Source organism: Dermacentor albipictus, chromosome 4 (genome assembly GCF_038994185.2).
Source record: "Dermacentor albipictus isolate Rhodes 1998 colony chromosome 4, USDA_Dalb.pri_finalv2, whole genome shotgun sequence".
Lineage (NCBI taxonomy): Eukaryota > Metazoa > Arthropoda > Arachnida > Ixodida > Ixodidae > Dermacentor > Dermacentor albipictus.
In genome coordinates, this window is record NC_091824.1 from 91,626,446 (window position 1) to 91,639,515 (window position 13,070).

Genomic DNA, 13,070 nt, shown 5'->3' on the forward strand with positions numbered 1-13,070 from the left:
ATAGCACGGGCATCCTTATGGCTGGTAGTGATGCCAACAAAACTTCGTAATAACTTTTTTGCATGATCTGACTAATAAAATTTAGGAACTAAGAGCCAGGTGCATATTCTGTACATTTCAGATTTTTTAAACTCTAGGTACTTACACTAAAAATAACAAATTGCTACTTTCATTCGTGTTCCTCGAGGTGCTTCCTTGAAGTTTCACATAAGAATTCTCAAAATACTGTCTGAGCAAATATTGCTACTTTGCATCCATCCAAAACACTAGTGATCAGGTTATAGTTTTATGCATTGCAGTTGAATGACGATTACTAAGTCATGAAATAAAATGTTAAAACATAAACAGACCCCAAATGAGCCAATTTCTTGTAATAACAAAAGAGTTGCTGTAAAGATAAACACTCGAAACATAACCACAAATACAGTAAAAGAAAGTTGTTCGTATATGTGTACATGGCATATGACCAGTATGTTTTACATCCACAGTAATGGTGGGCATCACTTTACCAACCTACAATATATACTTTAAAAAAGACACTTAAATCATCTGAGTATGTTTCCACAAAAGCATGCCTGCCAAAAGAATACTTGGGAGCATTGCTTAGGCAGGTTGCAATAAAACCAGACGACGTGCAAGATTTTCAACAGGCTAGTTTAGCAATACTGTGGTGGTCTGGGCCTGAAGCAAAAACTGCATGCAATTCCTCCACTATCGGTTTGTATCACCTAATTATACGCACTCTGTGAATGAAGTCTGGTGAACAGGCTCACCAAATTGATTGTCCTGCAACTGATTGTGCTGCAACAACTAATCTTTCATGAAGCTTCGTAAGACAACTCCCAAAACCATGCTGGAGACACTGAAAAGGTCTTTAATTTCAACAATCGGCACTCCAATGACAAGCTGCACCGTGTCTAGTCCTCCTTGGAAAATGTCTCCTTCCCCCAGGACTCCGGTTCAAGAACCTTCACGAGTGCCAAAGAGAAAAGACAGAAGTTTTGCTAGAAGGCCAAGTGCAGCTACCAAATAAGAGCATTGTGGCTTTCATGTAACACATGACTTGAAGAGTTTTGCCAAGCTGGACTTGACATGTCAGAAGAAATTTAATTTCTTGATAAGACAGCTGAACTGAAAAACAATGGGCTAAGGGAGACAGAGATGGATGTTGCTGTACTATCATAGTGACTTTTATTTTCATGCACGCAGCTACATAGTCGAATGCCTTTATCATGGAGTACTTGAGGCCTCTGAAATCAGTTGTTATACAGGTCACTTTATCTTAAAGGTTGAGGTTGCAGAGCACATAGCTTACAATTGATCCTGGACCGAATTATTCCTTCATTATACAGGTCTTTTCATTGTAGAGGCATTTGTCATAGATGCACTTATCTGTGCATCGTAGTGTAAACGCAAGAACCAAAAATAGACACATAGCGTCCATGCCCCGTACAGACAACATAAAGGGGGTCAATATGCGATTGGATGTCCCCTGCCAGCAAGATATGCTTTATCTTTAGGCTGTGCTGATACATGTGCTCCCCTCCTTTGTTGGAATGCTCGACTCTCACGCGTCCCCTGATGTTTCCCCTGCATGACTCTCGTGTCTTCTGTAATACAGCTTCTCCATGTAGCTAAGTGCCGGCGGCGGGGCGTGTACTTGCACATTAGTATGAGAGATGGTGCGAGTGTTGCTGCTAACATCACCTAATGGCGGTGTTACTCAGGTGCAAAAGGAAGTAGCCGGTTCCTCTTTGGCTTGGGGTCGGCGATTTGTGAGGACGTTTTGCGTGTGCGCTGACACACTTTGTGGGACCATCCCGAGAATGGCTTTGTCGTAGGGTACCAGGTTGGACGAACTCAATTGTTCGAATGCAACACTGCTCACGTGACTGTACACGCTAACATTTAGGAGTTGGTGTCAAGCACGGGAGCGAACGTAATTGTTCGCTATCATGCTACGGTGAGGCGAACTTCTTTGATTCGTCAGCACCTATCAGCATGTTCTACTGGTTGTGATTCAGCTGGCTAGATTGATGTATGGAACAATAAATGCACTTGTGATTGTCTGCACTACTGCATTGTCATTCCTTTGTCCCAAGAGCATGTCTGAGACGCCACACATTACATATCTCAATGGCTTCCAGGATTTCCCACTTTTGCTTGCTGCCACTTCAAAAAGTCAAAGACTTGTGCGGCGCACCCAGCACAGTTGGTGCATAAGCTGGAGGAGCAGCTCCATAGGAGCTCTATTTTCGGCTGCACGCACTACAGCGCTAATGCAGTGAGGTCTCTTTGCATCATTTTTCACAAGAACGCTCTGAAATGTCCACTTGGCGTCGACGACGACCTACGGCTTGTGCTGCTCTCTGCAAAATGGTCTGTTGAGCTCGACATTGCCTGGTTATAGCCACGTGCATAGCTCTACGATTCGCTTCTTTAGCAGCAGTTCATAACTTGCGGGGAGGCACCATAGAGTATACTGAAGAGTAAACACAGGTATCGAGACTACGCGGTGCACATGCCGCATTCCTTGACCCGTGGCACAATACAATGCTGTTGCTAATGATGATTATGATGATTTATTGGCATCACCTCTGATACGGGGCGGGGTGGTGACAAATAGTCACCTAGCCTGCTTGATCTAATCAGGTATGCTATACATGCTTTCCATTCTAGCATTTTTGTGTACATCTCCTTAATCTTCTTTTTCTTCCTCAAGGCAATCCATCCATTTCTTGTTCAATTCTACACAGTGTTCAATTCTCTATCAGGCCACACGCTTGATAGAAACTGCTTTGACATAATACTTCTGTGGAAACCCGCAAGGTGGAGAGAAGTAATTAATAACGGGAAAATGAGACATCCACCGAATCGTAGCAATTGCTACAAAGGAAACCCATATGGGTTCCTCAAAAGCAAAGCCTCGAAGCTGAAAAAAAATTCGTCCTGGTACTACTTTGTACCGCTACATCTGCAACTGCTACATAGCGTGCCACCTGGTATAATAATATGCCACTGCAATGCAAAGTGCACACGTATCAATGCTACATGATGCACATTCATATTGTGCGACAAGTGGCACAGAATGATGATGACGATGATCTATTGGCATCACCTTTGAAATGGGGCGGTGATAAACAGCCTGCTTCATTTAATCAGGTATGCCATACATTTTTTTATTTTAGCATTTTTGATACATCTCCTTAATTTTCTTTTTCTTCCTCAAGACAATCCAACCATTTCTTGTCCAATCCCCCATAGTGGGTGGGAGCCTGCCAATAGCTGCGACGGATACCGGCGGCAGCAGCAGCAGTGGCGATGGACAACAACATTGTCAACCGGAATGGTTAATAGAATGAGACCATAACAGCTTACACTGTAAAACACCAACTTGATGAAAGGGGCTTCGAATGAACATTTTCTGCAATGAGCCGTCATATCTCCATAGGGCACTGTTGTCTTGAGTGAAGCAGCATATTCTCTGGTCCGTTCATTGAGGCATCGTCCTGTTTGCCTGATATAGGCATGGCTGCATGATAGGGACAAGCAATAAATGGCAGTTTGTTGGCCCTGTGCATATTTTGTCTTGTGGCTTTTGCATATTACCTATTCTGCGTAACCATTCACGCGTGTGAATGTGGTCCCTGCCTTGTTTAGAGCTGAAAACAGTCTTTAAGCCCTGTCTGCTAGTAATCTTAAGGCCATAACTCATGTCATAGATATTTGAAATGATGGCAAGCAGTTTTCAAGGAGTGAATCCCAGTCTCAAGACCACTAGCACACAGGGCTTGAAGACAGGGCTTGTTTCTACTCCAAACAAGGAAGGGACCATGTGCAGATATGTGAACGCTGAGAAGGAACAGGAAATATGCAAGCATCACAAGACAAAATATGTGCAATGCCAGCAGGCTGTCACGTACAGCATCTCCCTAACGTGCGGCTGTGCCTATATCAGGCATACAAGACATTGCCTCAACAAGTGGACCAGGGACTGTGATGCTTCGCTCAAGACAAGAGCACCCTGTGGACACCTGGCAGCTCATTGCAGAAACTGTGCACACCAAGCCCATTTTCATGAAGTCAGCATTTTGAAGAAAAGCAGCAGCAAGCAATAACAAGAAATCCTGGAAGCCATTGAGATATCTAGGGAGGGGAGCACAGGCGTCAGCACAGCCTCAGTGTCTCTGACAACTAAAGAAAAAGCATATCTTGCTGGCAAGTGACATCGAATCACCCTTTACATGGCTGATACGAGGCATGGACACTATGTATCTGTTTTTGGTTTTTGCATGTGCGCTACTATACATGTAGCTGATGCACTAGAATAAAGATCAGTTGACAGGACAGTGACGTTCATGCATGTCTCCCTTAGTCCCTTGTTTTTCAGTTCAGCTGTTCAAACTAGTCTTAGCTATGAACCAACTAGCTCAGTTAAATATTATTCTGACATTCCTGATGTGAAGTGTGAAGCAAGACATAGTTACCAAATTAATACTTAACTCACCCAACACTGTCACAGATTTTTTATTGGAAACCATGATGAGTGAGAAGATGCTGGAAATGCACATAAGTCAACGTAACTGCCGAATGCAAATGCCGACATATGAAGTCCAAGCACTAGGCTCCGACAAGCTACAGGAGACCATCAGAGCTGTTGTGTGCAGATAGCCACTTAAGATGCTCCATGCGTCACAGCCTCAGGTGCCCTTGATTTCTGGTGCAGCCCATCAAGAAATCCAGTAGCCCTAAGGAGTTCTTGAGTAGCAGCCACAGCTGAAAGTGATGAACGATGCTGCTGCCATCTGACATCATCTTCCCCCTCCATGCCAGCATCAGTGCACAGAAACTCTGAAGTGCCATCACCAGCTGCAATCACTAACCCGCCCATCTGTCACTCCACAAAACATTTCAAGGAAGACAGACGTGTGGTGCACCCCTTACCATAGGCAGAGAGGTTTGATTTTTCCGGGAGAGGGGGGGAGGTGGCAAGGGCCCGACCAGCTCTCCGAACCCCACATTACATATTATATATATATATTTCTTGTGCTTGAAGAAACTTCGTGCGTCCTCAAAGAATTGAGTGTGGGAGTGACGGTATTATACGAGTATATACAAGACATCATAGAAGGAGACAGTTCAATTTCACAGCCCGAGTCTTCTCGGTGGTACAAATATTGCTTCGCCTTTCCGGCGAAACTGCAGCCTCTCTCGTTCTGTCTCTTTCTTTTTCTGTGAGTCCAAGTATAAGTGCTGCTGCACATGACTGCTGTTGATGCTGATTTCGAGTGAAACCGGCTAGGCCTCATTTTGGTTACTAAGCGAATTATGCATACTAAGCAAATAGCATACTAAGTGAATAGGCATACAATGTTTCAAAATCCCGACTTTGCTCGCACCGCAACGAAAGAGTGCGTGCGAAGCTATATTTCGCCGAAGCCTTTATATTTCGCGCCTGAAACTTGCTTGGGATCAAAGCCAAATTAATGTGACCATTTTATTTGTCATGAAAGTGTATACTTGCTGCAAAAACAGATTCGTGTTAAAAAATAAATGCAAAATAAACAGACCAGCAAGCAACCAATGTGTAGACAAAAGGCAAAACCGATGCATTCAAGAAAGTAAATATATACCACTTCTAAATCAGCAGAAGTGGCAATGGGGATGTCTGCCCTAAAAAAAAAAGAAAAAAAAACAGCATCAGATTTCAACGTGCCTTTATTATCTATGAATTCGTAAGCTTCGTTGAATACCAGCTGTTGCCTAGAGGACGTATTTGAATAGGTCTCCTTTTGCAGCGACACAGTACTGTGTCCATTTTACCACATCTTCAGAGGCTTTCTTGATGACCGACCTTGGAATTCTACGACAGACATCCGTTATCTTTGTCTTGAGCAAATCTAACATCTGTCTCGATCATGTAAGCAAGATCTTTCACATAACCCTAAAAAAGAAATCGAGTGGAGAGGTCAGGTGACCTAGCCGGCCAATTCACAGGCCCATGCCTTCCAATCTACTGTGCATGAAAAGTCGCATCCAGCCAGTTTCGGGCTCGGCTGCTGCTGTGTGCAGGTGCCCTATCTTGCTGATACCACAGAAGTGGAAGACGTGATTGTGGGACTTTGGTGAGAAACTCATCCACCACTCCTTCAAGGATTTTGTTCATGTAACGCTGTCCAGTCAGTGTGTGACCAAAGAATATAGGATTGATTGTAGCACCGGCGTAAATTCCGCACCACACATTGAGCAACCACTGGTACTGGTGCCAATTGTGCTTTGCCCAGTGTAGAGTGGAGTCTCTCCAATAGTGTGCATTATGCAAATTTACCTAGGCATTTCTGGGAAACTTGGCTTCATCTGTGCACAGGATGTTGCTCAAAAAGTCCGGTGACTCATCAGATTTTGTGAGGACCCAATTCGAGAAATCTAGACGATTCTACAGGTCCCTATCTTCCAAGCATTGGTGCTGGTTAAAAAGAACAGAAAGCCTTGGAATGCTGACAAGAACTGTCGTCACACTGAAAGTTGGTCAAGGATTTGTGGACCTTTTTACGTGGCAGTGGCCTGTTAGAAAGACTATAATGATGTTATTCTGCCCCTTATTTCTTTTTTTTTTTCATGCTTTTATTTTTGTCACCACTCTTTTCGTCTTTACTTCCCTTTTCCCGTTCTCTAGTGCAGGGTAGCAAACTGGAGGCTTTAGCTCTGGTTAACCTCCCTAGCTCTGGTTAACCTCCCTGCCTTTCTCTCATTTGCATCTCTCTCTCTCTGCTGGTTAAGGTGGTACATGTGAAAAGCCGTCATTTAGAATCCTCCAAACTGATGACTTGGAAATTGGTACCTGGGCGGCCACGTCCCACCAGCTAGCATGAAGGTTTGCGGCCATAAATGCTAGAACATCAGTGCGTAGACTACGACTCAAAGATGGTGTCCTCCGCCACTGTTTCTTGAAGCTGCCTGTCTGTCTCAGGTTATCATAATTTCTGATGATAGTCGATGCACTTGGTCTACCACCACACTTTTATAACTGATATATATATTTGCGGGCTTCCTCTCATTGTCATTTGCAGATCCCAAGGCAAGAATCATGTTTACCTTCTGCTCATGAGGGAAACACATGGCGACTGGGACGAAACAAAGTGCACCTTTAAACCTTTGCACTGAGATTGCCAATTTGCCTTTGTGATGATAGGTATTGTTGAAAAAAAAAAAGCGCACTTTACCTATGCTAAGACAACAGATATCACGCTTATTTCCAACTAATACCAAATGCGGCGTGTTACTTTGGCCAGGGTGTGGTAGATAAACAACTATAGTTGGATAGAACTCAAGTCTAGATTCTACTTAAGACTGCTGTGATGCCCCGCCCATGCCCCATAACCGCCAGCCACTGTTCTTCCGCGAGGCTGCCAGTAGTTTGTACTTCAAACTTTTCCTGTTACCTAAATAAGGCGGTAACCACAAAAACAAAGCTATAAGCGTGTAATTTTATACATTTTCGCTTGTCTATTATAGTGGAACGGCAAAAGCCTAATTTTTTATTGAACTGAAATAAGACTGTTTTGCTGTCAAGCTTCACTCAAGTTGGCAGTAAAGTTTCATGAGTAAAACAGACTCAACAAAGAAATGAACTGTACTGAGGGCTTTTGAAGAGTGAAATGCTCAGACTCCATACACTTTGTCCATGTCTACTGCATACCTCATCGCTTCCGCCAATGAAAAGACTTCAAGAACAGCAGACGCTCCGGAAGTATCAGGTACGACACCATTTTGAAAATGTCGCACGACGACGGCTTTGTTTGCTTGTGTGATTGTCTAGCGGAGTCACACAACGCCACGAAGTCCGTGTGCCTTGGTTGCCAACTGCTGTTTTTTTTTAAGTTGTATCCTACTATAGCTCGATCACGATGTTTTCCTTTATTTCCTTTATTTCATTCTGAATAATTCAGAGGGAGCCTGTTCGAGGGCGCTGCTTTATGATCCGACTGGGAGTGCAGTCATGTGGTATTCTCCATATTTCGCAGGGTTTATTTATCAGTCGGAAAAAAATTACTATGCAATTGCACGCCGATGAAAAAAAATACTGCAGATGTCTCTTGGAGGTGCCTTCAAATGCCTCATTGATGCTTTCATAATTACTATATTACATCTTCAGTTAGATAATTAAAAATAATTACCTCATTAAATCTCAGTAACGAAAAAATTACTGGCAGCTACTACACTGTACTGTAAACAATATGCACTAGGCTTCCTGCGAGTTACGCATTACTCTTTCTTTTTAAATCTTGGTGCACGATAGTTAATTGGGACCCCTTATATATATTTATGACCTTTGCAGGCAAGTGACGATCTTTCCGTCTCTAAAAAATGTTATAAATTATTAGAAATGGCTTTCTTTTCATGAGCCGTTAGTTTTGCTTACTGGAAAGAGAAGCAATACTGAGACACACAACATTCACATGCATTTCACAAGCCATTGATAAGAGACTCTGCTGAAGAGGTCACTGAAGTCTAGAGGCTTTTTTCATTATCAAAAAGCACACAAAGCAATTTGAAGCATGGTGAACATACAGCAACATATTCATTCTCTAGGCATAGGCTATATATACCTTTGGAAACATATTTTTCTTGGCTACCTACATTTCTTTTAAAAATATAATATATTTAAATATACACACAGGACACATACTGTGTGTGTGTTTAAATATGTTGTATATGTGCATGGTGTTTACAGTGGAAATTTAAAACAATGTCGAAGTGAGAAAATACAGATGAGGCAGCCGCCGCTAGTGCTTCTAATGCATGTGTCCTCCAATTGACAGGATTTGCAGAAATAAAGTGAGAGTATAAATTAAAAGCCGTGCGCGTCCACACCAACAATGATGCAGTAAGCTATTAGCCCCAGTAAAATTTCAAGTTAAAAGGTTGAGGAAAGTCAATAGAAATATCAAATGTGTGTGACAAAGTTCTGGTAATGCCACTTTAGGTGTGCGTAAGGTGAAGGGAGGGGGCTTCAGCATTGCATGGGGGGGGGCGCTCCCCCCCAAAAACTTTGTAGGAGGCTCGGGCCCTAGAGCCCCCCTGCAGTCGGCGCCTATGCCCCTTACACCAACTGCTTTGCTATCACTGTGATGAAGCAGGCCACATGTATTGCCTACGCCCATACTATGAAATCGGACTGGGAATCATACAAGGACTGCCAGTTGTCACTAACAATGCTCTGCAGCAACAGTTAACTAGAACATGGCAGGTCACTGCAGTATTAGTTTTTTGTGCTCTCTCGTTAAACTGTGCATCACTTGATTGTGACACATTGTTGATTGTGACACATTTTTTAGGCTATCATCATTGTTCCTGCTTTACACGTCTCAGGTAACTCGGTATTAAGCAAAGGGTAATATGCTTACAGACAAGCTAAAGCACTGTACTGGCTCAACCAATGGCAGGTCCATCAGCTCTTATCTGGTTGCTGTTTTTCAAAATGATAAACATCTGTTATTGCCACTGCAGCAAGAGTCATAGTGCTCACATACCGAAAATGTGCCACCATCCAGACGAAGTCTCATGCCAAAGACAACACCGCTCGACAAAGACGTGACAATGAGATGCAACTGCAGCGGGACTGTATGACATAGCTGTGAACCAACACAATGCATGACCAAGAACCACAAACTTTGAAGTGCTTATAGACGGCTACAAGGTTAATGGTACAGCAAGACAGTCTTGTCTAATCTTATTGAGCATGTGACATATATACAGTTGCACATGCTTGAATGTAGGTGAGCATCTGTGATGACTCTAGAATGTGCATTGATACATATATAAAAAGCAGATGGACATGACCAATCAGTTCAGAGTCAACAGCCGAAAACCGTGCTTGTTGATACTACCATTGATGCTTGTGTATTGCTTATTAATTTGTGCACAAGTTTGCCAAATAAACAGTTAAAATTCCTAACTTACGTTTTTGGCAGTATTCAAAATATGCAGTGAACCTGGCTTACCTTGTATTATAAATGGGCAAGTTTAAAATTCTTTACAGGCAAAGATGAGCCTAGATCCATGAAAATATGAAAGCTTTGAAAGGAATTCTTTTCAAGAGGAAAGATTCTGAAGCCCACTAAACACTTTTCTGCGTAACACGGGATCGATAGCTTTTCATGTGTAATAAGCAAACAGTTCTTGAAGAGTTCAGAATTAAGGTCTCAAGAAATTAAGGAATAAAAGTGGGAGTGCTTGAAAACACTCTGCTTTGCCGCACCATAGCGGTACACTGCTGCTTATGCTCTGGAAATGCCACACACTATGCCACAGAAAATTTGCTTCAGCTTTGCCCTTTACAGCAGTCCCTTTTCAACTTACCTTAATGAAGCCACTGTATGAGTACTTTGGCAAGGCCTTCTTCTTCTTCTTTGGTGCTTTGGTAACAATGGTTGTGCCCTGAAACAAGGAAATACATGAAAAGAAACAAAATAAACACAAGATGTCACTTCATTCTGAGACAACAGAAATGAGAGATTAAGTTAGGGGGCTTTACATCCTAAAAGCCACAATCTGACTATAAGAGATGCTGCAGTGGGGATCTTTGGATTAGTTTTGCTGATTTGGGCTTGCTTGTAACATACACCCATACCTTAACACAAACGCAATTTTTTATTTCACCTCTATTGCTTTTGAGAATTTCTGTGTTGCACACATATTCTCTTTTCCCTGTTAACAATCTTAGTCGACATAACTCTGACAAAAGAGAATGTAATAAAGATCTCTTTGAAGAGAATTTTTTAGTGCTCTGAGCGCTCCTCAAATTTATGAGTTGGGCTATCATTCCTGGGGGGAGGGGAGGCACACGTCTCACAGAAGCATGGCCCGGAGGAAGTGGGGAGCGTGGCCGGCAGTATGACTTGAAGGAGCTCATGAGCAAGCATGGAATTAATGGCCACTAGGACAAATGCTAAGGTGTTAATGGAATTGCTTTTTTTTTAAAGCTGCAACCGGCAAAATAAACAGCATATACAGCAAAACCACATTGCCTTACTCAACAAGACTGTTACCAGCACAACGACTACCGGAACTGTAGCAAAGCCTGCAGTGGCTAGGGATCAAACTCCTGCTCAGCAGTGAAGCTTGATAACCACTGTATCAAACAAATGAAAACTCAGTAAGCGAGACAGGTTATTACAGAGGGACTGGCAACTCAAAATGAAAGCAGCAGCAGCAACACTGTTAATCTTGAAAATGTGAGTAAACAAGCCAAACATGCATTAGGAGTTACTAGTAACCATGCAATCAGATCAGCACCCATGCCTTTCATTAGTGCTTTCTGCACTTCTCAATGCTGGATTTTGTTTACACAAAAGCAGTTACTCCAATACAATTGTGCTGTTTTAAAAAAACCTACCGTGACACCGTGCGAGCTTACAGATTCCCAGAAGACAGACTGAGTGTTTTTGCTACAATCGCCTTGAGAAACATCCTGATGTATTGAACTCCTACAGGCTGTCAGTTTAAGGTCAACTTTGCAAACATTGCTTCAATAGTATCGCTACTCCTTTATGTCCAATTCAGCAAAAGTGAAATTTCACTTTCACAGTGCCAAATAATGTGCACTGTATTCTTGTGCTGCACCAATAAATAGGTTGCGAATGACAAGCTGTCACTGTGATGCCTGCATTATAACCATGTAAAACTTTTGGATGGACTCTTGAGTCTCTTGACCATCTTGGAAGACCATGCCCCATTAATTTTCTTGTTAATGCTGTTGTGATCGGCCATTTACCCCGCAACAACCACTGGTCCCAGGTACTGCGATAACGGGGAACGGGCCGATGGCCTCGTCAAAATTACTGTTAACTGGGATGCTTGATGGCCATCAGCGAAGTACCTCTGTCAGGAGAGGTGTAGGTAATTAGCAAGGCGACCGTCCGTCACCTGTCATCCGCCAAAACTGGTGCGTCCACACCGGAGATGGGGTCAGTGTTCTATCCTCTCCTCTCCTGTTCGTGCCTCGTGATGTGTGTGTGTTTTGGACAAAGCTCCCTTCGGAGGGAAAGGGCAACAAACCTCCGCATTGGTGAGACCTGATGTCGTCCACCTCCTGATGCTAAAAATTTGAAACATAAAAAAATTCCTGTCCACAAACTACTCGTCTAATTGAGAGTAAACATAGCTGACAGGGTAGCAAATTGTAGTCTAAGTTGTTTGGGAGGTATTTAAACATCGGTACTTGCCTGCATCTTGCAGAATGAAGCAGAAACCGCTTTCAGCTACGAGCACAGGTTTTGCAAACAGGAGTCAAGCTGCTAATCCGACAGGTTGCGCCATGTGGCGAACAACTTGAGGAAAACAACTTTTCCACTCAGGGGATAGGAGAGAAGCACGCTTGCTTCAGAGATGCAGCAGATGCAGTTCGTCTGCCACTCTATTTTACAACATTTGTTTCGACGGGAAGATGAACTGCATCTGCTGCATCTCTGAAGCAGGCATGTTTCTCTCCTATCCCCTGAGCGGAGAAGTTGTTTTCCTCACCGTCCACCACATGGCGCAACCTGTTGGATCAGCAGGTTGACTCCTGTGTGCAAAATCTGTGCTCGTAGCCGAAAGCAGTTTCTGCTTCAGTCTGCAATATGCAGGCAAGCACCAATGTTTAAATGAATCTCAAACAACTTAGACTACAATGTGCTACCCTGTCAGCTATGTTTGCTCTCGATTAGATGAGTAGTTTGTGAAGAGGAATTTTTAAAGCCCGCCGGCCAAATACGGAACACTCTGTACATTGCTTGTCTTCTGCCAATGAAGTGGCACATTCTGTTCACTCACTTGTGGCTTGTTTGTGTGGGCGTCAGTAGAGGCTCTTTGGTCTCCTGGCAATTAGAATGCACCAGCTGCGCGGCAGCCACGGCAATGAGGCATGCCACACAGCCAGCAGGGCGAGCACAGTGCGTACCAGCGTACGCTACCGGCAAAAAGCAGTCATATTGAATTTTGCTTGAAAAAAAACAAATAATAATTTCCCCTTCATGTTTGAGCAGCGCTATCTGGCATCCACCTACTTAGGTTCCATGTGCTCCCGC

At 43.3% G+C, this 13,070-nt stretch overlaps 1 protein-coding gene across 2 annotated transcripts in view; it reads right to left on the bottom strand.

Annotated features, from left to right (window-relative positions):
- Nucleotides 1-13,070, bottom strand: part of LOC135897571 (G patch domain-containing protein 4) — a 349,171-nt gene that overhangs the window by 16,363 nt on the left and 319,738 nt on the right. For both annotated transcript variants that reach the window (XM_065426238.1, XM_070537239.1), the window contains exon 4: nt 10,363-10,440. In XM_065426238.1, coding sequence (XP_065282310.1) covers nt 10,363-10,440 — 78 coding nt within the window. The remainder of the gene's footprint in view (nt 1-10,362; nt 10,441-13,070) is intronic.